A 26376-nucleotide genomic window follows, 5' to 3' on the forward strand; every position below is an offset into this window, starting at 1 on the left:
CAGTAATTGCAAAACTAGCCTGATACATTTCTAGTAAGGCAACAAGAAACTGCTAGTTTGAAATACAACTTTATTTTTTTAATCAATATGCAATCTACAAAATGTTATTACAAGATTATCAGCATGATCTCTTTGCACTTATACTGACAAAAGACCCAAATAAAATTATAGTTTCCATTAGGAGTAACAGCACTGCTTCAGAGTTATCAAAATTATTGCTAAGAACTACTAACTGCAGCAGTTAGTTACTGTGTTAAGTAACAAAAAGACAAATAAATGCAAAATAGGAGTGTGGACCCCAATACCGCAGCAAAGAAGTCTGCCAGGTAAAATAAACACAACCAAAAGTAACATGTGAAAACGTGTTCAGATGTAAAATGCTTTTGGACAATTAATACAGATTCTGGAGGAAAACAAAGCAAGGAGCATAGGATGACACTGGCTTGGTATCAAGCTCAATGGAGTGCATCATCATCCCCATTTCTTCAGAGTTTCTACCCAGGGGCAACAGAACCATTGTTCCCCATCTCTGCAAAGCTTCAGCTATGGCATCCAGTAACACCTCTTTTCTTACCCTTTGTGCTCTTTTCTGGTTGGAATAAGCAGGCATTGCAGGTTTCTTACTTCCTGACATAAAAAATCATCTACAGACCATTACCACTATTCCTTTCTTCTTCTTTTTTTTTGCCTCTCTTTTATTCTTAGAGACTTTGATGCAGATACCATTTTATCAGTTAAAAGACTTCCAATGACTTCAATGGGTGTTTGAATCCAAAATTACATCAAGTACCATTTACCTGGAGTAATACAATTAGTATGAGAAAGATGAATGCAACGATAAATTTGTCAGTTTCAGCAAATACGACACTAAGTAAGGCAAACACACTATAAAAATAGTTGTTCTCATTGATTTCTGTTTTAAATATAAAATCTCCCAAACCCTGCTGGTCCTTTGTGAGGGAAACACAGATAACATCTAAACACTGCTCTGAAGCAAATGTTAGTGAAATGTCAGCATCTAAAGTGACCCAGGCAGTTGGAAGCATTTCAGTGGCTGCAGGCGCTCGCTGCGGGAAGCAGAGATCAGACACGTGTGAAACCTGGCTCCTCACATGATGCCAATACCTCATGGGTTATTTAAAGCTCCAGTCCTTCTGCTAGCTGGACACTGCTTATGCATCACAACAGCTTCTCATCTCCATTCCCCTTCCCAAAATTACAATTAGACTACTTGTAGCCGAGATTTCTAAAGAATTCAGAGCCCGTATGTTTGATCAGTATCACCTGCTGATACTACCAGTAGTAAGGCTAATTTTAAGAAAACTGCAGCTAACATTCATGGGAAATGTTAGCAATGAGTCTTAAAGTTAAGAATATTTGGTCAGTAAGTTATGCTCAAGACGACACAGAAGAAAGGAGAAGCCTGGTTATTTCTGGTTTGGCATGTTGCAATATAATAGGAAGTCAGAATTTGATGGCGGGGAAAAAAGTCAGCCCAAATTTTCTTTCATTAAGCTGCAGCCTATTTTTAAATATTCTGACATCAAGGCATATGAACATCAGTGTGAGACTGAACAGGGCAATTATTCAATCTTAGGCTGCACTAATTGTCAAGTTTAAACTGAAAGCCATGTAGTAAAACAGAGTAACTTTCTTTCACTGTAGCAGTATTTCTGTGGAGTTAATTCCCTGTTATCCTGATCCAATTCTGAATAAAGTTAATCACGAGTCTTGCAAGCCTCAAATGAAAATCCAGGGGTTTGCAACACAGATAAAGCTGTAGCTTGACCTTTTTATATTATTGAGTTCAGGAAGTCTGAATGATCATTTGCACCATAACACCTTAATACAATTACAGTTTCTACAACTCTCGAGCAGGAATGGTGACTTGTTAGGTGGTCATTCATTATTGAAGCCACTCACTGCAAACAGTAGCTTGTATCTTGAAGGGTCAACACTACACAGGCTCCTCAAACACATCCTGAGACACAGCAGACACCTGAGAGCACAGCAGCAGCCACAGCTTCTGCAGGACCTGTAACACCACCAGGTACCCAGTGCCCAGGAGGTGAGATGCTGTAAATAGAGATCCTAAGATGACAGAGAGATGGAATGGAGATATTCAGGTTCCTCCTTCTTAAAAACAGAAGCGTAGGGGCCAGCTGGGTGAGACAGACTTTGGAAAGCAACCACTTTTAATAGGTTTACTGAATTAGCTGTTTAATGCCAATCAAAACAAGTCAGCCCCAGACAAAGGTAACTGCAGGTAATTGCAATGCATATTTTGCTTCCTCTACCACACAGAGCAAAGAGGTTAATAAATATTGTAGCTGTAGTACAACCATGGACTTCAGCAAGCTGCAGAGCTTGCCATGTCACCAAGTATAAACACTTTGCCCCGGTGGCAACACTGTGCCCCTTAGTTCAGCTGAGCAGAATATAAACCAAAATTAAATATTAATAAAACACACCAAATATGACTTGAAGGTGCTAATGGCTTCTCAAGTCAAAACACAGACAGAGGAGGCAACAGCTGAGACACATTTGGATCACTACTATAGTCCAACGCTTGCTTAGATTTATAACAATATAATCTGCTAATAAAAAGGGATATATAGAGAAGCCCAAATACCATAATAGTCTATCTGGGGCTTTGGCAATGCAATACCCATAAAAAACCTGCCCTCAGGAATTACTGTAGAATCTATTACCCATTTCATTCTCAGCTTCTGGATGGGGGGAAAAGTTTATTGTGATGAACTAGGTTCATATTATGGTCTTCTGTTTCTTCAGACTGGTAATTTTCTCTGTGTATATCCCACATATTTCTACTTTTGGGAAATACCATTTATCTGTATTTTTACACAGTGTTCATATAAACAGTTACAAGCTGTACAAAATATAAAGTGAGGCAGTGCATTCCTATATTTTTGTTCTCCACTAATTTTAGTTTGAAGTAAGGCTAATTTTAAGAAAACTGCAGCCCAAAAAAAAAAAAAAGGTATCATGAGCATTTTTAAAATTTATTATATTGTTTCAGACATGGAATTACAGCCTGCAGAAAATGGCAAAGGGGATAATGGTTGAAGAGAAGTATTAAAACCTTTCCCTAAAGGCCAATTGTTTGTGGAAAACACAATTAACACATTGACATTGGTGATTAGTAGCTCAGGCTGCCTGATGAAGCATCACAGCTTCATGTCTCTTGTGACAGTCCATTCCTGCATTACTTCCCCATGGAAAATGCCTTTAGAGCCAGGAGCATGAAAACATCTCCCTTTCCATGCATATCTTAAACGTTACTCAAAGACACAGCTCCTGCAGTTTCCATACCAACATCTGGAGCTTGCATCCTAAAGGAGACACAGAGCAAACAGCAGCAACCAGTCTTTTCTCCAGCTTGTGGGGGGAAACCTCCTCTGGTGTAAATTCTCCAAGCCTCATCACATGAAATGGCCCTGGACTGATTTACACTCACTGAGAATCCACCCCTTATCTCACTTGCTGCAGCGGTGAAAAGGAACTGTAATGCTGGCACAGAAACTTCAATCACATCTGCCATATGAGGTTTTTTTTGCCCAAGACATTACTTTGAGTGAACCTAAGAAGTCCTGAGGAGGGAACAGTTGCAGCCACAGAAGAATAAAGAGTATTATTATGCAGAGGACCCTTTTTCCCAATGAAATCACCCAATTTCCAGCTCAGTAATTAAGGCTCTTGTTGAGAATGTTATTTGGACTTGTTCTACTCACATACATCAAGGGGAGCCAAAACATGAGGGAGTTTAGTTTTCAAACAGCACTAAAAAATATAATTGGTCCTTCTGGACCTTACACAGGTGCTGATAGATCATGAGCACTCTGGAAGTTTTTATTACCAAATATTACATGCCCAAGTGACATGAACCTTTTGAGTCGTGCCATTAGGTTTCAGTAGGGAGTATGAGATCATTCCCCAGTCACACAACAGGAAAACAATACATTAGAATCAGTCAGTGAAGTGCTCACATCCTGCTGCTCTGACAAGGAGACCTTGCTCATAGCAGGACTCCCATGACAGGAAGTTTACTTGAATGCAGGCCAGTCCAATGAGTACTGATTTGCAGACTCAAACCCATAAGCACTAAAAAAAAAATTCAATGACCGTGTTTACCCTAAACTAGGTCACTGCCCTTCTTCTAACAATAGAATTTCCTATGGAAATTGATTCCCTACTAATATCCTGTGACAGTGCCTCCTGTCCTCTTTCATTGCATTAGGCAGTTGCCAGCCTTATCTGGGTCTTCTCCATCAAGCCTAATCCACTTCTTTTCAATTTCAACCTGCAGGTAGAAAACAAAAAACAGCAGGTAGAGTTAGCAAATAGTTGGACACGGAAAGTGTGAACTGCAGCAACAGCAATGAAAAAAAGCTTTGACACAAAATCAAAATATTTCCAGACCCAACAGATTTCAAAACCACTACTCCCAAAAATAGCTCAAACGAGGGAAAAAAAAAAGCTGCATTCACAGTTCTATTTTTCAGCCTCATCTTTGATCAGACAAGGAATTATTATTTAATGATTCTTTTGCTCAAAGTCATTATAAGAAGTACGTGCAAGATATGTTTTGAATACAACAACATATTTGCTTTGAAAAGCAAATATGCTTTTCAAATACTGTTTGGGGGAGCAGGGAGGGAGAAGAGGAGGAAAACATGGAAAGCATAGCTCTGAGAATACCTGGCAATTGTAAAAAGCTTTCTGAACCACGTGTTTCTGGGGCTGCAGATCGCTCTCTATGCCCAGGGACTTCACTTCTGTTCCTGAGGCACAGGTGTCATGAACAACAAACTGAACAGTAGCAAATGGGTACCAGTCAGATGGTATCTCCTGGTCTGATCCCAGTTCCAGTTTGTAAGACAGGCTGTGTGGGTGATCCAAACCTTGGGAAGGAAAGAGAAAACCACCACACCATTAGCGAATATCTTTTCTTTGTTTAGGTTCACCTCCTAGCAAGAGAGCACAGCTTTACTTTGATAAACACAGAGCTGTTGTTTGATACAAGGTTATTCTATCTATAATCTTTTGCCGTTTGGGCATAAGGTGGCCCCTTGTTCATTTTCAGTCTGCTTCAGCACACTTGTCACAGTCATTGCAATTTTACAAATTAATTTGCACAAGATTTACCAGATCCTTTCAGCTTCTCATTGAGAGGATATCACAAACATAGGGCTTTGTTGCTAAATTCAAACTATTTGATGGAATCTCAGTTTTCCCTTACAAATGCATTTCTTACTCTGACAGCAAAATAAAAACTGAAAGGTCTGAGTGTAGAGATGCTGCCCTGTGTCCAATAACCCCCTTTGCAGAGCTCTGTGGTGTAGAAATTTTACTGCAGTGCTTATTTCAAGTACTACAGCTATCTAGTGTACCATCATTTATTACACTATTTCCACAGCAGGAAGATAAAGGTGGAGCTCAGAGCGCTGCTCAAACAAGATACATCCCACCTGCCAGGATAAAGGCTACCTGGAGTCTCTGTCTGCTTGGGAAAAGAACATACCCCATTTCTTAAAAAAAAAGAAAAAAAAGTACTGCTAAAATATCTGTGATGTTATAAAGTAGAATCATTAAGGATTTGTGCAGCATATCCTGAATTATTTTAATCATCCTAGGGATGATCCTAAGGATCACTTGCTTCAGCATTTCTTACATGTGGCAATGATAAGGGCAAGCACTTCTCCTGGCACGCAGGAACACAGGGTGAAAGCTGCTTCCCAAAGCCACTGGAGTCAGCAGACTGACTGTGTGTGTGAAAGCAGGATAATACAATTTAATATAATGAAAAGAATCCTCTCCAAATTCTTCAGGGCAAAACACAGCAATTCTGCATTTCTCCTTCTCTCCAGGATTTTAATCACCAGCATGGATAACTAACTATGCTTTGGCTGCAGGCAGGGAAAAAACTAAAAAAGAAGAAGAAAAAGGATTGCCTGTATTTTGTCAAAGGCAAGCCTGGCAGTGTATATTTGGTTTTCATCCATTACACTGAATGGAATCTCAAAGTCCAGGGAAAAATGTCCCATTCTTTATGCACTGACTTCCCCCAGTGACAGGAATCAATTCTGTACCAGAATAAAGGAAATACTGAAGATGGAGTTAACATTAACTGAGCTTTATCCATCCCCTGGGGAAAATCATGCTAATATTCCACATCCACAGGCTCACAGGCATTTTGTAAGGCAGAAATAAATAAAAAAGCCACATCTCTATTGCTCCTAGGAGCCTTGGGCTGGGTGCCTGTGTGTGCTGCAGGTTTTCCCTGTAACATGACACAGCCCTCTGGGCACAGCTCAGGAGAGGGTGCTGCAAGGCACTGGAGCACAAAGATGCCCAGTTTGCAAGCAGTGCCATGCCAGGGGCAGGCAGCACATGGCTGATGTCTCAGGACAATAACACAAAACACAGAGACAAGTACAACTGTAACATCAGGGACTTTATTATGGAAATAGAGGGGGGAACAAAGTCAGAAATAAGGATTACAGCCACCTGCCAATGTCTTGAGAATGAAACTGGAGCACAGAACAAGTGTGAGGAGGAGATGGTGCTCATCACTCATGTACCCAGGGACAGGCAGATCTCTGCACCTCTGTGATGTGAGCCTTGTCCATGATCTGCTGCTGGTCACCTCTTGCTGTGCCCAAGGCCATTTCTGCTGCACTAACACTCTCTTGGTCCTCAGTCCCTCTTCCAGACTGCCTGGACATGATGGAATGAGCCTCTGTTCATGTGGACCTCTCCATCCTTGACTCCTCCATCATCCCAGCAGCAGGACACCAGGAGGAACATCCTGTTCCAGAGCCACACTGCAAGATGTGATCCCGTCTGAACTGTGCTCCTTTTGGCTCCCAGGACCTGCTCCCCTTTCCCATGGTGGTGCCAGGATGCAGCTTGGCAGCACACTCACTTGCCCTGCTCTTTGTGCTGTTTCCTGGGCTGGGCTGCACAGACTGCACAGTGCCAGCCACAAGAGAATTATCCTGGGGAGGACAGCAGGAATGGCAGCACCATGATGCCATGGCCAGGGAAATGCCAAGCCCTCTGGGGCTGTGGTTAATCAAGGATCTAAGGAAAAAGCATTTGCTACTTGTAGTTAATTTGTGGTAGAAGGCAACCAGCGTACATCTAAGGGCTTTTGGAGGTCAAATTGAGAATCTTCTTGAGGTTTTTTGGGAGAGAGGCCTATGAAGAAACAAATAGCAGTGGGAATTGTCTAGCAAACTATTCTGTCTTCTGAGAAATGGAATCCAGAAATAATCACGGCTTGGAGTTTTCCTGGGCAGATATTGGATGGTAAATGTTGGATAACAGATTTGAGTCCAGGCACAGATGAGCCATACCTCCTGGGATGTTGCTGAAGGTTTCCCTGCTAGACATGGCATAGTTGTGATTCAGGACCATCCACAGAAACTTCTGGGTTTATATTCCAGCTGTCTGACAGCCAAGAGGTGGGTTTGGTGTTGGGAATTCTGGGGTGCTTTCTTTTCCTTAGTTGGTAGCCTGCAAAGGCAGAGACAACAGGTTTGGGATCTGGGTAAGGATAATCCCTTGGGTCCTCTGGAGCAGATTCCATTGGACCTTTTTGCCTATTCCTAAAACACAGGGTTCCCCCAGCCCATCTACCTCCTGCACCAACACCAATGTCAAAGGGAAGTACTCACCCCTTCACTTGTGAAGTTCTGCCACTGCTGGGCTGTGCTAGGAGCACAGAGCAACTTCTTCCCATCAGCTGTCAGATGACAAAGTGACTGACCAGAATTTTGGAAGACTCTGAACATCCCCCCAGTTTTCACCTAAAACTGAGAAGGTCTTTTCATCTCTGCTCCATGAAACCACTGCTTCCCAGGCCTTGTGTCACACTGGAGTTAGAAGAAGACAGAGAGGCTGTGTGTAGAAGATCCTTTTGCAAAAGAAACTGTAATGCTGAAAAAGCCAGGTGTTGGCCAGGAGGAGAGAAAAGGTGGTGCTGTAGAAAGACAGGTGGGTTGGAGCAGGCACAGTGTGCTAAGGTGGCATATTCAGAGCCCTGACATATTCAAGATAACATAGTCAAGCCCAGCTATCCAAAATGTGGCCTATGAGGCACTGTTAACACATGACCACCTGGACTGATGAAATCAAACCACTCCTGAGAGGCAACCAGAAAAATCTGGAGAGATTACTGAGCTTATTTAATAACTTATGAGACAGAAACCCTGCAGTTTAGGTGTCTATGCAACTTGCTGAGACTTCTGTGAATTGAGAGATTTTAGTCTGCCCAAATATGAAAATCTGGCTCTTGTTTCCTAAAAGTATTCCAAACTCTTGCTCTCTGTCTCCAAGGAATACCAACAAAAAAGCCAAAACAAACAAACAAAAGATCAGTAGAACTATGAAACTAGATTCCAAATATCATTTAGAATTCAAAAAGCATTTCAAAAACAATTAATAATCCAACTTTGCACTTGTTAACACTGTTTGGCCCTTTTTTACCTGTATAAGTAGCATTCAAGCAACCTTGATCTGAGAAAGGCTCATGAAGCAAAGCAATTTAAGCCAAAATAATGTACTGGTTATCTCAGTTATGTAATAATTCTAGTTTTGCCCAAATAGGTCCAGATCTAAAACTCTTACTTTGAACATGAAAACATAAACAATTACTAAGAGCAGATTTACAGACTTTAGGGTTGTTAGAAGTTAGTAACTCCTGCAGCTATGTCTAAATGGGTGCATTTCTCCAACCTGCTGGGAGAAGGGCATAGGAAATAGAGGAGTGGGACAGTACCACCACCAAGCCCCAGCTCACTGTGGTGCCAGTGCCCGAAGGAGGTGGCTGGGCAGGGATGGAGCCCACCTGACAAAGCCATGGCTTTGAGTTTCCACCTGGGCAGTTTAGAAGATAAGAAAAGCAGCACCTGGTGGTTCCTGGGAACCACATCACCTCCCACAGCACAGTCCATGCACAGATGCTGTAACAAGGCTGCCAGCAGCCACAACCTCCTCAAGCTCCAGTCTGCTGTCTTGTTTAGTACCTGCTTCCTCAGTGGCTCCATGATGCAGAATGAAATAAGAAATAATCAGCTGAAGAACTGTTGCTTTACACAACAGCTCAAGGATGGAGGATTTTTCCTAGCAGGAAAAATCACAGGGCTCAAATTTACACAGCAAGTGATTAAAGCACAGTGCTTTGCAGTTTAGTCTCTCCCTTGCTTCCTGGGAACTCCCTGGGAAGCAGCTGACACAGCTTCTCCACTGCAAAGTCTGGCCCCAGTACTGTGCTAAAATCATAACATGTTCTGCATTTCCTCACACTAAGCCCCAGTTTCACAAACATACACTCAAATTGCAGAAATTTCACTGGATCAGCCCTTCAAAGCTTTTTTCCTTTTTTAAAAAATAATGCTAAAATTCTGACTCCAAATATAATATCTATCTATCTGAATAGGCACAGGCAGCTTTTAAAAGTCTGCTGTTTCTTGCAGCTCCTACCCACTTCACTTGGCCAGCACTTTTCCAAGAAACACTTCAGTAGAATCCAGTGGATATTAACATATTTCAATGTCCATAAATGGAGCCACAATGTAACTGTAAGCAACCTTTCCTTCTCCTTTCTTTTTTTTTTTATTTTAAGAAGCTTTGGACAAAGGCTTTTTGAAAGCAAAGTCCTCAGCATACTTTTCCGCCGGCGGTAAACACATTATGAAAGTTTACATATTTCTATTAGTTTGACTGTCTCCAGACTCTTGGCAAGCCTTGGGACAACTCTATTTTTAAACTCTTAACTGTGTACAGAGCACTTGATATAGAGGTTTAAAATTTGACTGGGCAGTATTACTACCAAAATGTTTTTTTCAAACGCACGAACATTTCACAGAGACAAATGATTCTGCAGATCTCAGCTAGAGGAATTATTCAAATGTCAGAAGTTTAAGCTACTGGTGGAAAATAATGTAGAGCTGTGGAATGCCTCAAAAAACATCCCAATTCTTCCTTTCAAATAACTTAAGTCTGAAGTTAATTGTGCACATCAAATCTTCAGGTGAAAGAACTGCAGGAAAATCGTAAGACTTAGAATCTTCTTTAAAATTGCCTAAACTGCTGACTTGATTTTACAGAAACCTACATTAAATAGCAAAGAATACTAAAGGCTACCCAAACACTCCTGTAAGCCTTGGGAAAACACATGGGTCATAGCAACATGGTGCAAATCTCTGAAACCTGGAGCATAGGACAGGGATTTTGAAGACATGAAGAATCTTCTTCTGCCTTCTCATTCTCTTACATCTCTCCACCACTTCTCTGCCCTCCCTGCCCATTTTTCAGTCTCCCCAGCCCATGCCCTTCTCTTCCCTCTCTCTGTCATTGCTCTTCCCCAACCATTAGTCCTGGCTTAGTAGTAGAATGCCTGAAACTGGGACTTAAGAAGGTAAAATCTTTTCTGGACATTTTAAAGAGGCAGTTAGCCCAGACAGGATAACACAAGACTTGGACAATCCATATGTTAGTAACATACACTTACCCCCTTTTTCAAAAGTACAGATTTTACAGATATTTTACATTAAATGCTTTAACAGGTGCCGTTGTCTTACACAGATCCCCAAAGCCTCAGGTACACATAATGCAAAGGATCAAGCAAAGGATCAAATGCCTTCACTCTGCAGAACTTGAAGCAGGATACTGTATTCCTCAAGAATTTTTATGCCTTTAGAAAAGTAGTATATGCCTTTAAAAAGGTACTGGTAATACGACTAAAAATTGGAATTATTTGGAACCCAAATATTTGTATTTTTTTCTTCTTCAAAAAGTCACATTTTCACCTTTAAATTAAATTAACTACTTCCATATGTGCAATTAAAAACATAGCTGTTTGTACTGCTACAAGTTTTCAGTGAGAAACCACCAGAAAGAAATGGGAATAAAGTGGGAGGCATTTTTTTTCAGTGCAGTTATTGCCATGAATGTACAATCTCAATGCACAAACCCACAAAAGAGGCAACAGAAACCAGCCTTGGCAAAAGCACAGTGCTCCTACAGCAAATTTAACCACAGCACCTTCTAGTTCTGTATTATACCTTCCATTTCTTAAATGATGCTAGAAAGCCAAGACCCAGCAGTGACAATACCACCTTTTCTATTAGCTGTGTGATATTTGGTTAATAAATCATTTTACCAACTTCTGCTTCCCACCCCACCCATTGCCCAGCTGGTACATGGGAAGCATAAACCCTTCCCTCAGCCTTACTGCTACAGACTTGAGGTTCACTCTGAATGATCAGCTCTGCTTCCATGATACCACACACTTGAAATGACTGACAGTACACCTGCCTCCATCAAATAAATTATGAAAACATGGTTTAAAGAAATTGATAAGTCTAAAAGATTTTTTTCCTAAAAGATTATTCTGGCTTCTACCAACAGCATCCCACAGATAAAAAACCAAACCACGACAGCTGATGGAGGCACACAAGCACAAACCCAGTGAAGACACACACCCAAGCCCACAGCACAAATTATTTACTTGAATTTTTATCTGGAAGCCTGTCAATCTTCCACACCACGGCCCTGTAGGCACTCTCGTATTTTGCTGTTCCAACCGAGACTTGGATTACGGGGTCAGATTCCACCTCATGCAAAGCCCCAAGGCATGCTCTCCTATTCATTTTGGCTTTTAGGGACTTCTGCCTTTGGAGGTTCATGGTCCAAAGTGCTTTGATCCACTGTGTGGGAACAGGAAAGCGTATCATAACATTTTCACAGTATTTCACAGAGGGTAAACGTGTAGGGATGTGAGCAGTTGAGGCCATGTTGATGAAAGCCTGAAGTTCAATGTATGCCCCCTGAACCACCACTGCAGCCTTCACAGAAAAGGGAAGGTCTTGCCCATTGTAGCGCGTCCTGAAACGCATCAGTTCCAGCCTGCAGGCATCCAGGGGTGTAAACTTAATAATCCGTGACTGCTCAAATTCCTGTGCTTTGACACAGTTATGGAAATGGCAGTCAAGAATATCAATCCACTTCTTGTCCTGCTCCTTCTCAAAGTAGCGCTCGTCCCTCTTCTGGAGCTCCAGGTCGTTCAGGGTTAGGAAACACTCAGCACCACCGTTCACAAAACACAGGCAGTAAATGTGTGTGATGACAGCACTTTCTACAAGTTTTCCTTCTGCCTTAGTGACTTTCCCCCAAAAGTTATCCACTATTTCCAGAGTCATTTCTTGCTCTTCATAATTCCTCTTTTGTCTGGAAACAGTAGGAAGCTTCATGAGCTCGTCCTCGACTATCGCGAGGAAATCAGTGAAGTCGTTATAGTCGGTGGTGCCCAGCTTCAACATCTGCTCCACCTCTGGCTCATGGATCACCTCTACTTTGGGGTGGTACCTCCTCTTCTCCGTGTAAGACACGCACTCGATCTTCACAGTGTGGATTTTTCCTGAGACATTGTAGCTCTCCAGTTTGGGTTCGGACAGCTTGCACTGTGGCTGCAGCTGGAATTCCTTGAAAGGTTTCTCCAGGCCCTTTTCGTAATACATCTGCAGCACCCCTCCAGCCAGGACACTCAGGTAAATGGGGCCCCACTGCCGAGATGACATCATGTTCTTCTTCTCAGGAATCCTCAGCATGAATGGCCACCCATCTGATTTCTGGCTCCTGAAAAGGCTGCGTGGGATGGCAGGGGAGAGCTTGTGCCACGCGGGGCTGCTGGAGATGGGTGGGTTTTCCATGGCCTCAGAGCTGTCAGCTTGTAGGTGTTCAAGCCTCTCACAGATGTAACTGAAGGAGCCCTGGTTAAGGCTTTTCTGATCATGACATGTTTCTTTGTCTCTAGGATGACACCCACTCCTGTCAAGCACTTTGTCCTTCCTGTGCATGCTAGCGTCAGCTGGTGACATGCTGAGGGAGCATCCTTCCTTCCAAAAAGGACTGGAAAAAGCACAGTCACTGTGGAAGTATGGGAAGTGTCCTGGAGCCAGCTCCTCGCAGCTTCCTGGTGGGTTAGGACTTCCTTCATCTGCTGATTTGGAGACCAAAGTCTTACCTGGATGGTCATTAGGTGAGGGGCTCAAAGGAAGGCTGCTCGGTTTCTGTGAGGCCAGGGATGAGCAAATCCCGGGGGATGGAGAAGGGTTAACATTTGACGGCCATTCAGGGATGGGGTAAAGCATGTGAATCCCAGACTTTGGAATGCAGGGATTTCCTGGGTAGTCTCTGGTAGGTGTAGTAAGTGGAGAGTTGCTGGGGGGTCCAGGACTCAGGTAGAAATCAACCACAGGAGATGAGAGCGGAGTGCTGCCTGTGGAGGATGACCTACTTGAAGACTCATGAACACTGCACAGGTTGAGCTTAAGGCCATTTGGTCTGGAGCTACTCTGATTGTCAACCAGTTTCTGAGGTGACTGGAAGAGGGGCTCATCATCAAAGGTGACCCAGTTTGCTGGATTTGGGGAACACATCTTGTAGGAAAAACTTGAGGCACTTGCACAACGCATCACCCGCAAGCCATCTATGAAGAAACAACAAACATGATTCAAATCAAACTCAAAACACACAAAGCTCAAATTTGCAAGCATTTCACAAATCCAGTGTATTTTGTTTTACATGTATAATCTGAGATAGCTGTGTAGAAACTGATAAACTGCCCTGAATCCCCACTGCTCTCCCAGGCTGGGGATTGAAGGGAGTTCTAAGCTCTACAAGCTATTGCATCTGATGTACAGAGCCTCTCAATCAGAGAGAGCAGAATGCCCCACAGCAGTACAGGACTGCTTGAATAATACTTTCAGCTTCATTACATACAACATAATACTATACAGCTTATGCATCATTTCAAATATGGACAGATTTTTCCATACTGGGCATTTGCTCCAGGGTAAGGTTTCCCCTCCTTCCCAGCATTTTACTAAGAATGGTGCAGCTGTTTCCAAAAATAGAATCAGGAGGGAGAGAAGGGGATAATTTTTTTGATGAAAAGCTGTAGCAGCTCAGTGCTGATGGCAAAGGTACACATGCTGCTGTCATCAGGGCAAAAACCTGGATGCCTGCCGGACCTGGGCAGGAATCCCTTTACATCAGTTCCTTCAACCCAGGCTTACACTCTTAACTGGAAATGTTATAAGGAAGCATTGGAAAGGCATTAAACTTTTAAACAAGAAATTAGCCCTAAGGATGAGCAGTACATTCCTGCTGAGGAGTAGACTGCAAGCCTCCACCGCAAACAAAATGCTGATGAAACACAAGTCAAGGCCAAGTAACACCACTCACATCTGCCAAGCACTGAATTGGCTGGTGGCCTGGAAAAAGGACAGGTCTTTAAACCAATTAATAAACTACACTTCATCAAACAAAGTGTCTTTGGTAAAAGGGCTCAGCTGGATGTCCTCTGAGCAGGACTGCAACCAGTAAATCATTAATCTTGCCTTCATGGTTCTAAATTGTGCGCTGAAATTTAAATGCTCATTGCATCCTTATGCAGGGCATGTTGCCCCCAAAGTTTTTCCTCCCCACTGCTCCTGCCTGATGAGGGAGCAAGTAAAAAATTGCCAGTGCCTGAGGAGGCATGGAGTACAATGGAACAACAGGGGGGCACATATAAACATGGCTCATTTGATAGAAAGTTACTCTTGTTCTGTCAGAACACATCCACGTTTGCCTGAAAGCACAAGGAAGGCAGAGTCCACACAGACAAAAACCACCTGCATGTACATTACTCTGTTAATTAAGGTCAGCTAATGATGACTTGGAGCTATTGCCCTTCATGCACAGAGAGCCACAGTCAGGCTGTTTAATTGCACACACTACAGAACCACATAACCATAAAAGCCATTCTTTATCTGTAACACGTAGAGAACAGTTCACTTCTAGACATGCTACAGTTCAGCCAAGTGAAACTTGCTACAAGTCTTTATTTTTATCGTTACTTCATTATTTCTGGGGCAGTTTGTAGCCAGTAAGAAAGTGCCATAAACTGTGGCACAATCAGCTTACTCTGAGGCTGACCAACAGAGAGCTCTCAACAGAGGGGGACTCTGCTCCTTCATTAGGTTTTGAACTCTCGACCTTTTTGTTCAGAAAAATATTTGCACTATGCTAGTTATTTTATAAGCACTCTAATCACCACTTACAGAAGGAGAGAGAGAGAAAAGGAGCAAACAAGTACAAATTACTGTCATAGCTCAGACACACACAACTACCAGTGTGTCCTTCACCCACACAATCACTTCATCATAAAGCGCAGCAATGGAAAGAAAAATCACAGCTATTTGGTCTCTGACTTGGTCATCATTTTTTCCTCCCATATCACACCCTTCTCCTCCTTTCCCTCTGGTTGCCACCATGGCTCTTTCAGCATTAATTATTTCTAGAGCTGAAGTTTCAAAGTTTTCAGCCCTTCTTTCAAAGCCTCGTTTGTTACGAGCAGCTAATGTGATGCTGGCTCGGGGTGTGGCTTTTTCCTGGAACAGCTGGGACACTGGGGCAGCCTGGTAGACAAGAGAACATAAGGAAACAGCCTCAAAGGCTGCCACTAAAAACTCCTCTGGCATTTACAGGAGATAAGGGATGGCCAGAGAGAGAAAAGAAAACACAATGTGGATGGGAGAGAAGCCTTTCTCTGTGGAGGGCCTCTGGGGATGCTGCCACAACCCTCCCGTGTGACCACAGCCATGCTCAAAGGGAAATCACACAACACTGAGATGCACCAATGGAAAAGAAATCATAAAATCGGGTGTTTACAATAAAGAACACATTTGTAGACTGTTTCCCTTTCTTGTTAGAAATGGAATTTTTCAGTGTCCTTTATTATTCCCAGATGTTCAGGGGGGTTTTTCCCCCAAGGTCTGTTACTACTCCCTTTTTAAAATGCGATGCTGCAGATTATTTGGCAGGGTTTTTTTTCCCATTACAAAACAAAAAGATGTTTGAACTCCACCTGCCAAACATTTAACTTCAGTCAGTAAGTGTCAATGAAGAAAACCACTTCCCTAGATGGAAAAAAGTGTAAAAACCTCTTTCCTCTGCAGTCACAATGCCCTCTGTGTACCTGTCAGAGGCTGCAGCTTTCAGGTCTTGTTGCTGTGGCAGTTACATGGGAATTTTTTAAAATAAAAAAAAGATGCTGATGATAATAAAAACACACATGCAACAAGTGTTTAAATAGATAGTGGTTCCCCTACTGTTGCTCACTGATCCCCAAAAATGACTACTAGGAATGGAGGAAAAAAGCCCAAATGGATTTTTACAAGCTGATTGGATAATGTCATGCTAATACAAGGAAATGCGACCTCTTGTGTGTTAAGGATAGCACCACTCATCTAGTATTTAAAATAAAAAAAAAATCAGTCTTATGCTGCTTTACATCACTTGTTTTCTGATTCTTTTACATCTGCACAAAACAATAAAGTAATACTTTCAATTTCTATTTTGTCCTAAACTGTGCTCCAAATTCCTTCCTATGAACTGGGACATTTTTCCTTGAAATCAAACTAAAATTTAGGTTTCAAGATAGATGTGTTTTGCCTCCAAAAAGAAAAGGTCCCCCATGGGACCCACATAAATGTAACCCAAATGCTTTGGGTAAAAGGAAAATGATACAAGATACCATTGATCACACATGTTATGGGGCCTGTGACATTTAAATTACAAGCATGTGTGGTATCTTGTTCAGAGAGGAGGCAGGAAATACCATTTTTAGAATATTGAAACTGCCAGTAAAAAAAAGCTGGCTGAAATAACAGTTGATCCTAGGTGCATTAATTCCAGTGAACCCAAAACTTGCAATTCATTTCAATTCATCCTCTTCTGCCTGAAAACAATTTTCCCATTTATCAGATTAACACACTCCTTCAGCATTTAATGAGCAGTCATTGCAGCTTAATTTCTTCATTTTAATACCTTGAGGATGGAGAGAAGAGAAATCCTGTCCTATTATTGAGAGATTTTATAGGCTGTAGCTATCCCTGGGTCCTTTGTTGCTCCAGAAATCCCAGATCAAATCTGCAGCAAAAACACAGCTCAGCTTCCATGCCTTGCTGGGGGATATTGTTACCTCTTCCTGCACTAATAATAACTCCCTGCTCACTCTAAGGTGCATCCCAAGGTATTGGCTTTGGCACTTTTAATCCAGATGCAGCTGGGTGCTCAGGGAGCTGAGGTGCTGGTGTGCCATCAGCAATGTCCCCACCACGCTGTGACAGCACAGCCTCCTGTCACCTCCTTCACAGCAGCAGCACTGAACCAGCACAGGACACAACTGGACCCCCTGCACATCTCCCTCTCTTTAGGGGTCTTCCCTAAAATTTGGCACCAATTAAAACCCTCAAGCACATCCCCTTATGTTCAAACATAAAGGCTCTCTTTTAAAATATTGGAGGAGATAAAGGTCAGGGAAGCACCTCCCTTCTGCAAAGCATAAAGCAAGTAAATGCAGTGTTTAATAGACAGTACTCACACTCCCAACACACAGAAAAGCATAATTTTATAAATACATTCCTTATTGCCTCTCTAGCTCCAGAGGCCATTGCGCCTCCAGAACTGTTAAGCTACACATCCTGTAAACAAATTCCCTTTGTAACACCCAAGCACAAAACTTATGTGTGCCACTGGCTCAGCTGGGTAAACACCAGCCTCATTACTTGCTCCAAGCTCAGAAAAAAAAAACCAGATTCATCTAAAGGCAGTGTGACAAAAGAGTTAAATCATCCCTTCCAAATAAGCTGAGCACTTCACATGAGCTGCTCTGTTTGTGGACAGTGCCTGGCCATTTTTATTTCCACCCTTCCAGAAAAACTATGGACCCCATACCCTCTTACAAGCCCGTTTTATTTCCAGGAGCAAGGTTGTCTGTTGCATACAGGCCATATGGAAATTTAATGCCAAGCTCTGCATCCTGGGCACACTGTGGTGAAGCTGTCCCACAACCACACCACGAGTTGTTGCTGTTCTTTCTACAAACACCCAGACAATTCTTCAAGCATTTTGCCACAGAGTGCAAGAGTCCCTCAGGGAGGTACAAATTCTCTGCAGTTTAAGCAATAAAGCACATATGGCATATAAAACACCCTAAATGTTTCTAAGCCCTTGTGATATCCAAGTAAAACATGGCAGATTTATCTCTGTTTTACAGCCATATTCTTTGTGTCACTGTTTTGGTTATTACTTAACTCTGAAAAAAAAAAACCAAACTTGAAGCACAACTTCTACATAAAATACTGCTTGATTTATGATGATTTGCCTCAAATTTTACTTTGATATTACATGTGGCTGCACTTCTATTTAACTCTTCTTTTTCTCTCCTAGATACACATAAAAAAATGTATCCAGTCTATACGTCTGAAATAAACACAAACAAAAGCCACAGCTGATGGGACATAGGAATTTCTTGGCATTTTCTTGTATTTGGGATATGAATTAAGCCTCCCACTGCATTACTCATTTTAGAAAATAAGGAACTGGTGTAATAGTCAAAAATACACCAACTTCAAAGTGCAATGTGACCTTTCATTTACATTGCTCACTCTCTGGGGCATAGGCACAGCTGGGAGAAGTTCAGGGCTTGCAGCTAATCTGTTTAATTTGGAATTCCTTACTCTTGGCCCTGAGAGCTGGAGGAATTAAAGCTTTCAGCTTTTGACAGTGTGCACGTCCCCAGAGCAAAGCAGCTCTTGCAAACACCTCTCGCTGTTCCTTGCTCCTGCCTGAAGGCACAAGCTTGAAAAAATTGACATTTTTAAGGGTATCAACACAACCCATCACAACCCCCAAGCAGAGAGAACACTCGCTTTCTTTGATAGAGAAAAGGGTTGGGTAGAAGCTAAAACACTCTCCAGTGAGGAGGATGTCACAGGGTTTGGGGTGTGGGGGACTCCCCACCACCAGGTCACAGCGCTGCCGATCCCTGCACACCAGGAGAGCATCTGGGATGCAGCCAGGCAGGGATCCCACAGCCACTGCACGATAGAGGCCTGAGGAAATTCCAACTGCTCTGCCTCTCTGTGCTTTAAAAGGCTGTGAGCTGATATGAGAGTCACACCAGAGGGAAATCCTATGGTATGCTCCCATGGAGAATGAAAGAAAAGCAGCCAGAGCACATCTCTGGTAACCATTCAAGCCTGCTCAGCTGTGCCTGAAGTGGATCACCCCCAAAGGATTAATTCTCCTTGCTGACAAGAGGAGGAGGTTGGATGGTGAGGATCTTCCAGTGGATGTGAAAATTTGGCACAGCTACTCACAACAATTCCCATCTTTGCCCTGGATAATCACTCAAACCTCAGCTGTTACACGCTGTAAAAAAAACTGCTTTTCATGTGCCGATCCATTCTGAGAGTCCTTCCCTAATACTCAGATGTGAAGTCATTCCAAAGCTGCCTGGAAAAGACAACAAAACCTCATGCATGACTGATCTTGTGTGTAACTCCATCAGCTTCAGCCACCCTTCCCATAGACACGAGCCGTGATTCCCACACCCTCCCTCACCCTGCTCCAGCAGTCACATCACCACTGGTGAGTCACATCAGCTTTGTCCTTCCCTGTTTTCCTAGTGGGGAACAGGAATCAAGGCAGAAAAGCTTGGAGGCATTTTACTGGAAGTGTCTGTATGATTTTATGGAGGCAAACCAAAGGTATTTCCTAAAGGGATCGAGGGGTTTTTACAAATCACAGCCGCACAGCCACCTGGGATCTGCACCCTCATTCCTCTCAAGGAGTTCCTTGCAGAGCTTGTTATCAGGAACATAACTTTCAGAATAAGATAACATAAACTAAATAGAATAAATTAAAAATAATAATTTTCTAAAATATATTTTTTAAAAATATAAACTAAAATAGAGACCCACTGTATCTTTCCCATCAGGAAAGACACTGGAATGCAGACCTGAAGCTGCAAAAAGCAGCAGAAGTCCTCTGACCCCACAGGCCACCTCTCTCACCTGAGGGGAGCTGTAAGGTTTCCTTCAGCAGGTCCTGCACCACCTGCTGTGACTCAGCCCATGTCCAGGCACCCTACAGGACACACCAACCAGTGAATGTCACAGCGTGGAGAAAGAAGGCAGGCAAAAATCAGCCTTCAGCTACGAAACATCCAAGGTTCACAGCTTGCAACAAACACTTTCTAACACAAAAGAAAAAAACAAAACAAAACAAAACAAAACAGTTTTCCCATGAAGCCACAGCTACATGTAACTGCTTTGTTTCAGGGATGAAATAACATATCACACCACAAACTGCATAATTCTGGTACATAAAGAAGAGCCCTGGGTACACTTAGAACCTGTTTGGTTTTCCTTTTAAGGTAACCAAAGTGATAAAAACCACCTTTGTCTCTGGCATATGTGTAAGAAAGCAAACAGCAGTACTCAGCACGAGTCTGAGCATCTTTCTTGAGCACATCAGTTCTAAGTTCCCAGTCGGTTCCTGCAGATGACACCCAGCAGAGTTCCATCCCAGCATTTTCCTGTTTTCTGGGCAGATTCCCCACCTCAGGAGGTGACAGACTGTCCCAGGGGTCACTAACACAGGTCTAGTGGCCCGTGGGTGGGTCTGTGCATCTTTGGGCTCCAGGCTGGAACAGGGAAGGCAGGACAGGGGGACCCCTGCTCACACCCCCTTTGCTGGCAAATGGGATGGCCAGGAAAACCCTCAGGAGGACACAGTCTGCTATCAAAGACACTAGGAACAGTTTTACTAGCTCAAATTAGAACTGGATTAAATCCTGAGAACCACAAAATGGTTCTCTATGTTTTAGTGAACATCTTTAACAGAAAAAGCTTGTTTTTCCTAAAAGAAATAACAAAAAAGCCTGATGAAATCAATATTAACTACTCAGAGCTTTTATTCTCTTCTTTTCTGGATGTCACAGTGCCTTCTAAGACACATCACTTGTGTGCAAGAGGTGATTGCAAAGTGTGATGCAAGACATGATTGCATTTTCTCAAAGCAAAACAGTTACACATAGCAGTGCATTGTGAAAACTCCTTTGTTTTTTTTTAATGTTAGAAAGTGCTCACTGCAAACCTGTGACCCTTAAAAAGTTTTTTAGCTGGAGGTTGGCTTTTGATCTGTGCTGTTCCATTTAATTTCTCCCCATTATCTGCATAGACAAGATAAATAAAACATATTTAATTCACTTATTTCATTATGTTCCTGTCACGTGTACAACACAGCTCCCACAGGGCCCACTCACATTTAGCTCCCTGGGCCAGTCCTGCTTCATCCTCTGAACCACACTCCTCTTCAGCATCACCACAGTCATGGCACAGCTCACACTCCATAGGCACATTTGGGAGAACCAAGGGACAGTATGCATTCATGTAAACTGTTTATTGACACCAGCTGTCATTTTACTGTACAGAAGTTTGTTGGGCTCTTTTAATAATAATAAAAAAAATGCCCTGGCCTAGAAGAGACAGGAAAATAAATCTATTTTTTTTGCAGTACTTCTGCAGGTCACTAAGTTAATGGAATGTTACTGCATCTACTGAAGCAATTCTTTTAACTGTGTTTAGGAAACATGTTATTATTAGGAAAGCACGCACATCCCACAGAAGTGCTGTGGTCACAGCAGCTCTGCACAGGGCTCTGGCAAGTACTTTAACATCCCAAACCTCTCCCTCTCTTCTCCCCCTGGGCGGAGACAGAGATTTAAAATGGACTAAGAAGCAGCAGAAATGCAGTTATGGGTGACTGTCCCACTTCTGTGATAGCAACAGCTTTTTTTTTTTTTTTTTTTTAGGATTAAGCAGCTCTCTGGATTAAAAAAAAAGGCCTGAGTACTTTACTTTGGCACACAGGTCACATATCAAAATATTTAGCTGGCTATGGACAGAAAGAAGTTTAATTCTGGTCCTCTGCTAGTGTTTGCAGTGTCCAAGGGACGGGAGGGATGAAATGCCACAAAGAATACACAGCACAGAAGAACACTTCAAAACTCTTGCCACTAATGTCAGAGTGAGCAATAAAAGGTAGGGAAGCTGACAGAAATACTGTATTTAGGAAAACCACTGAACAGCATAATAGTCCCTTTTTTTTTTTTTGCTTTGGTTTTAGTTCTGAGTCAGTTTTTATATCTGCCCTTAAAACTGCCTGATGCCTTAGTGCCCAACAAACACCTGGCAATACCTTCCTGGAGTATAACCCATGACATAAGATTTGTAGAGGTCTTTAGACATGAAAAGTACTGTCTGACAGCTGTCAGGAACATTTTCTGGCAGAGCAGCTCTCACCTGATCCATGGGATACTCCCCTTCTCCCTGCTTTCAGGCCTTACAGGAATACCAGCAGTAAGGAGAAGATGTACTGATTAAATCCTTGCTTGTTTGGATACAAGTACTGTTAATAGCAACTGATGACAGTCATGTCAGAAAGTGCAATTCATAACACAGACACCAAAAAAAGCCTCATTTGGGTTCCTCTCCAAAAGCCTTTTAAGACAGACACGTGGGCAGCCTGCTTTGCTGAAGCAGAAGATGTCAGCTTATATTTATAGCAACCAAAACCAGAAGAAAAGGAGTGCTGGACTAGAGGGATCTTGTTTCCCCAAACACAAACCCAAACACTGCCCAGGATAGTGCATCTCTGTTTTCATGCTGGAGTTAATGTCCACACACAGATTAATTTACAAACCTACATTAACGTGCTAGTCAGAGATCATCAACAAGCTGGGCCATTAAGTTTACAAACCCCAAAAACTTTTGAAGTGATAGAAAACAACACTTGCTGCATATTCATGAGGGAGAAGGAAAACAATCAAAGCCGAGCATGAAGCAAGGACCTGATACCTGCCTCGGGGCAGCTTTTCCCAGGGGTGTAGTTTACAACTCCAGCATCAGCTAAATACAATCTCTGGCCTGTTGAAACAAATTACTCTAGCTCAGCCACAGCTGGTTACAGAGCACAGGGCTGAGTTCTCCACTCACACACGGAGGAAAGGAGGCAGCTAATCTTTCCTCACAGCATTTTCTCCCCTTGCACAAATCAGACAACACAAAGTGTTCTCTTCAGCGGCTGCTTTTTCTCCTTTCACAGCTACAGAAGAGTCTCAGTCCCCAGACAGGGCAAAGCGAGTTAACACCAAAATGAACAGTTCATGCTTAAAAGCCTCAGGCTCCAAAACTTCTGTTCCCTCCTCCCCAGCCAGTCGTTACCACCCTCCCAAAAAAAAGCTAAGTCCTGTTTGCAGAGAAATCAGTCAGGGTTTCTCCACCTCACAGCAAAAACACCGGGGGAAGCATAGAATTGTGTAATTTTCACTTGGGTCCGGAGAACAGCTCAGTCAGCACTTTTCTCAGCACCCTTGTTTCCCACAAATATCAGAACAGCTACACCTTAAAAAAAAACCCTTAATGCAAAGCCCCCCCTTCGGTGAGCACTCACCTAAAGCCAGAAAGGGGATATTTTCTACATTTTTTTTCTCGTTTACACTATCCTTAAAGCTCCATCCCCGGGGTCTGCACTAGGGGGAGGCATGGTCAGCGCGGTTCAAACATGCCAGCCCCGTGCAGCACATCCTCTGCATCCGCTCCGGGCGTTCTCCCAAAGCCCCGGCTGGATCTATGGGAGAGATTCCTGCAGCCACGCTTTCAAACACCCTGACCCTACGCGCATACTTTAACATCAGCAGCCGAACCGCTAAGAAAACATGAGAAAGGCTCCAGGAATTCAACTCACTTCGAGTATTAAAGAAAAACACCCTCGCCTGCCCCAGTCTCCTCCCTAGCAAGGCAGAAGTCATGGGAATGAAATCCCGTAGGATGCCCGGCACACAAATCCTCCCGATTTCCGCCGTGATTTAAAGCCCCGGGGCAAAACCATCCCGTTTTCACCACTGGTACTGGGAAAGAAGAGCAAAGGAAGAGGGGGAAAGAGGAAAGGGAAAAGAGAGGAGAGAGGAGAGAGAGGGAGAGGGAGAGAGAGAGAGAGGAGAGAGGAGAGAGGAGAGAGGAGAGAGAGGAGAGAGAGGAGAGAGGAGGAAAGGAAAGGAAAGGAAAGGAAAGGAAAGGAAAGGAAAGGAAAGGAAAGGAAAGGAAAGGAAAGGAAAGGAAAGGAAAGGAAAGGAAAGGAAAGGAAAGGAAAGGAAAGGAAAGGAAAGGAAAGGAAAGGAAAGGAAAGGAAAGGAAAGGAAAGGAAAGGAAAGGAAAGGAGGGGGAAAAAAGAAATTAAAAAAAGAAAGAGGAGCCAAATATTTCTGTTAAATGCATCATGTTCTTACACCAAAACAAAAGAGCCCCATCCGCCGGCCCGTTCCAAGGCAGAACTTCGTGGCTGCGCCTCAACTACCGGGAAAAATTCCACTTCGTACCGAGTCCCCCTCGTGCCCCGCTGCTCTGGCGCGGCTGCCCCGGGTCAGAGCCGCTCCTCACCCATTCCTTACCCGTCCCTTACCCGTTCCGTGCCCGCTCCGGTCCCGCCGCGGCGCCGCCGGTCCCGCCCGCCGCCGGGAGCGCAGCAGCGGCCGGGCCGGGCCGGGGGCGGTGGCCGGGACAGGCCCCGCCCGGCGCATCCCGCCCGAGCATCCCCCGGGAAAGGCCGGGCAGCCCCGGCAGCCAGAGCTCCCCCGGGGATGGGAGATCCTCCGAGGCTCGGGAAATGTCCGAATAAACAACAGCATTGCACGGTTGTGGCACCTTAAAAGTCCTTCTCGCCCATTCCCCTCTGCGTGCGCCTAGCAGAGGGGCAGAAAGACTGCTCCCGAACGGGCGGAGCACACGGATGGAATGAGGAGGATGAAGAGAGGGAAACCACCTACAAAACCCTCCAGACCATTCCCAGGGGCTGCAGACACCCAAACTGCCCATCTGAAAAGCTTCCAAGTAGTTGGGACAGCTCACTTAAAACAGCGAGCTCGAGTTCCTTGTGTAATCCATCCAAAATTCTTTGTGAAGCATCATACATCCATTTCAGCTCCACTTCTTTCCAGTGGTTGAGATTTCCCTTGTATTTTAATAAGGAAGGACCTCCTTCTGCAAGCTGGTTTCTTTTGTCCCATTTATCTCTCCTGTAAAGTTTTGTTTTCTGTGAAAATGCAGCAATCCTACCTCTTTGTTTTATGGATGGGGCGTACCACTCAGGCTCTGTCTGAATTTGCAATAGAAGTGTTCAGTTCAATTTTCCCTACAAATAAATTCTTCTGTAAGCTTAACACCACTACACAAATTGCACTAGGATGAACATTGGCCATTAGTGGTTTAAAAAGTTCCGCATTTGCTTTCTTAATTTTTTAAAAAAATCCAGCGGCAAATTTAGCACGGAATTTTTTCACCATTAATTTAGCACTGCATTAACTTGCAAGGCAGTGAATTGTTACATTCTTCTCCCCTTGAAGGCCTTTTCTGAGCACTGACAGACTGAGGTCTCCAGGCTGAGGACAGGGCTGGGCAGCTCCACCTGCCTCCCTCATCCCAGCAGGGCAGCCCTGGAAGTGCCAGAACCTCATCCCAACCTCTTCCCTTGGGAATTCCATCCCTGTGAGTCTTCTGCCCTTGAAATCCAGGCCTGGTGTCAAAATTGTATTTCCATAAAAACTGTATTTTACAAACAGTCAGCCTTCTGCCTTCTCCCAGGATACACTCAACCTCTAAGCAGAGGAAACCAGTGGATCAATACCTCCTGTTTTGCCAAAATTCCAGGAAACTGGAAATAATTTCTAACATTTTCTTCATACTCCAAAATGAGTCCTTCAAACTCTCATGTTCTCCTGCACAACATTCAAATAAGCCTTTTTTCCTGTTTAGCTTCCACATTAGCCTTTTCTAATGGTTTTCAAATGGGAAGGGTATTAATGTCTCATATCTCCTTATCAAAGCATGCATATCTAAAAATAGATCAGCTTTTCCTTTGCTGAGGCAAGTGTATACATTTTCAAGACTAGACTATTCTTCTCCAGTAAATTCCACTATCATTTTCTCTTCCAAAATAATTCTGTGCAATATAAACTCAAGCATCAGAGAAAAAAAAACACCCTGATACTGAGATGTAAAGTTCCTTAAAATAATTTGACTTTGATGAATAGTATATGCATAACAAATTACAACTATTAAAAGTTATTTCTACTGTAAATACAATTTCAAGAGCATTTCACATAAAGATATAGTATTATATGTTGCTAGAGGCAGTTATAAAACTCATTCAGCATTTTACAACACTAACAAATTCAGTTTACATTCCTGACTATATTTAAATTGATCTTAACATGATTTGCAGTGTATTGCCTGTTTATAAAATGTTTACTGTCTATGACTATTTTATCAAAAGTGAAACCTGTCAGTTCATATCTGGCTAGAACCAAATATTTGTAAATAGAGACAGAAAGTCACTTGTTTCTAGATTTATTTTACCTCTTTCCTCCACTGCTTTGCTTTTATTTTAGCAAGAAAT

General features: G+C 43.1%; 1 protein-coding gene across 5 annotated transcripts; it reads right to left on the bottom strand.

Annotated features, from left to right (window-relative positions):
- Window positions 1-150: 150 nt before the first annotated feature.
- Window positions 151-24433, bottom strand: STON1 (stonin 1). Of its 5 annotated transcripts, none has more exons than XM_030945768.1 (4): window positions 24385-24433; window positions 11537-13516; window positions 4720-4922; window positions 151-4321 (listed from the first exon to the last, which is right to left on the bottom strand). In XM_030945768.1, exons 2-4 carry the CDS (start codon window positions 13500-13502, stop codon window positions 4247-4249), a joined length of 2244 nt encoding a protein of 747 aa, XP_030801628.1. In that variant the 5' UTR covers window positions 13503-13516; window positions 24385-24433; the 3' UTR covers window positions 151-4246. The 5 variants fall into 5 exon arrangements, with proteins under 5 accessions (XP_030801628.1, XP_030801629.1, XP_030801632.1 ...); XM_030945769.1 differs by having other exon boundaries at window positions 24374-24402; XM_030945772.1 differs by lacking the exon at window positions 24385-24433 and adding an exon at window positions 24302-24352.
- Window positions 24434-26376: the final 1943 nt, after the last annotated feature.

This window comes from Camarhynchus parvulus, chromosome 3 (assembly GCF_901933205.1).
Source record: "Camarhynchus parvulus chromosome 3, STF_HiC, whole genome shotgun sequence".
NCBI lineage: Eukaryota > Metazoa > Chordata > Aves > Passeriformes > Thraupidae > Camarhynchus > Camarhynchus parvulus.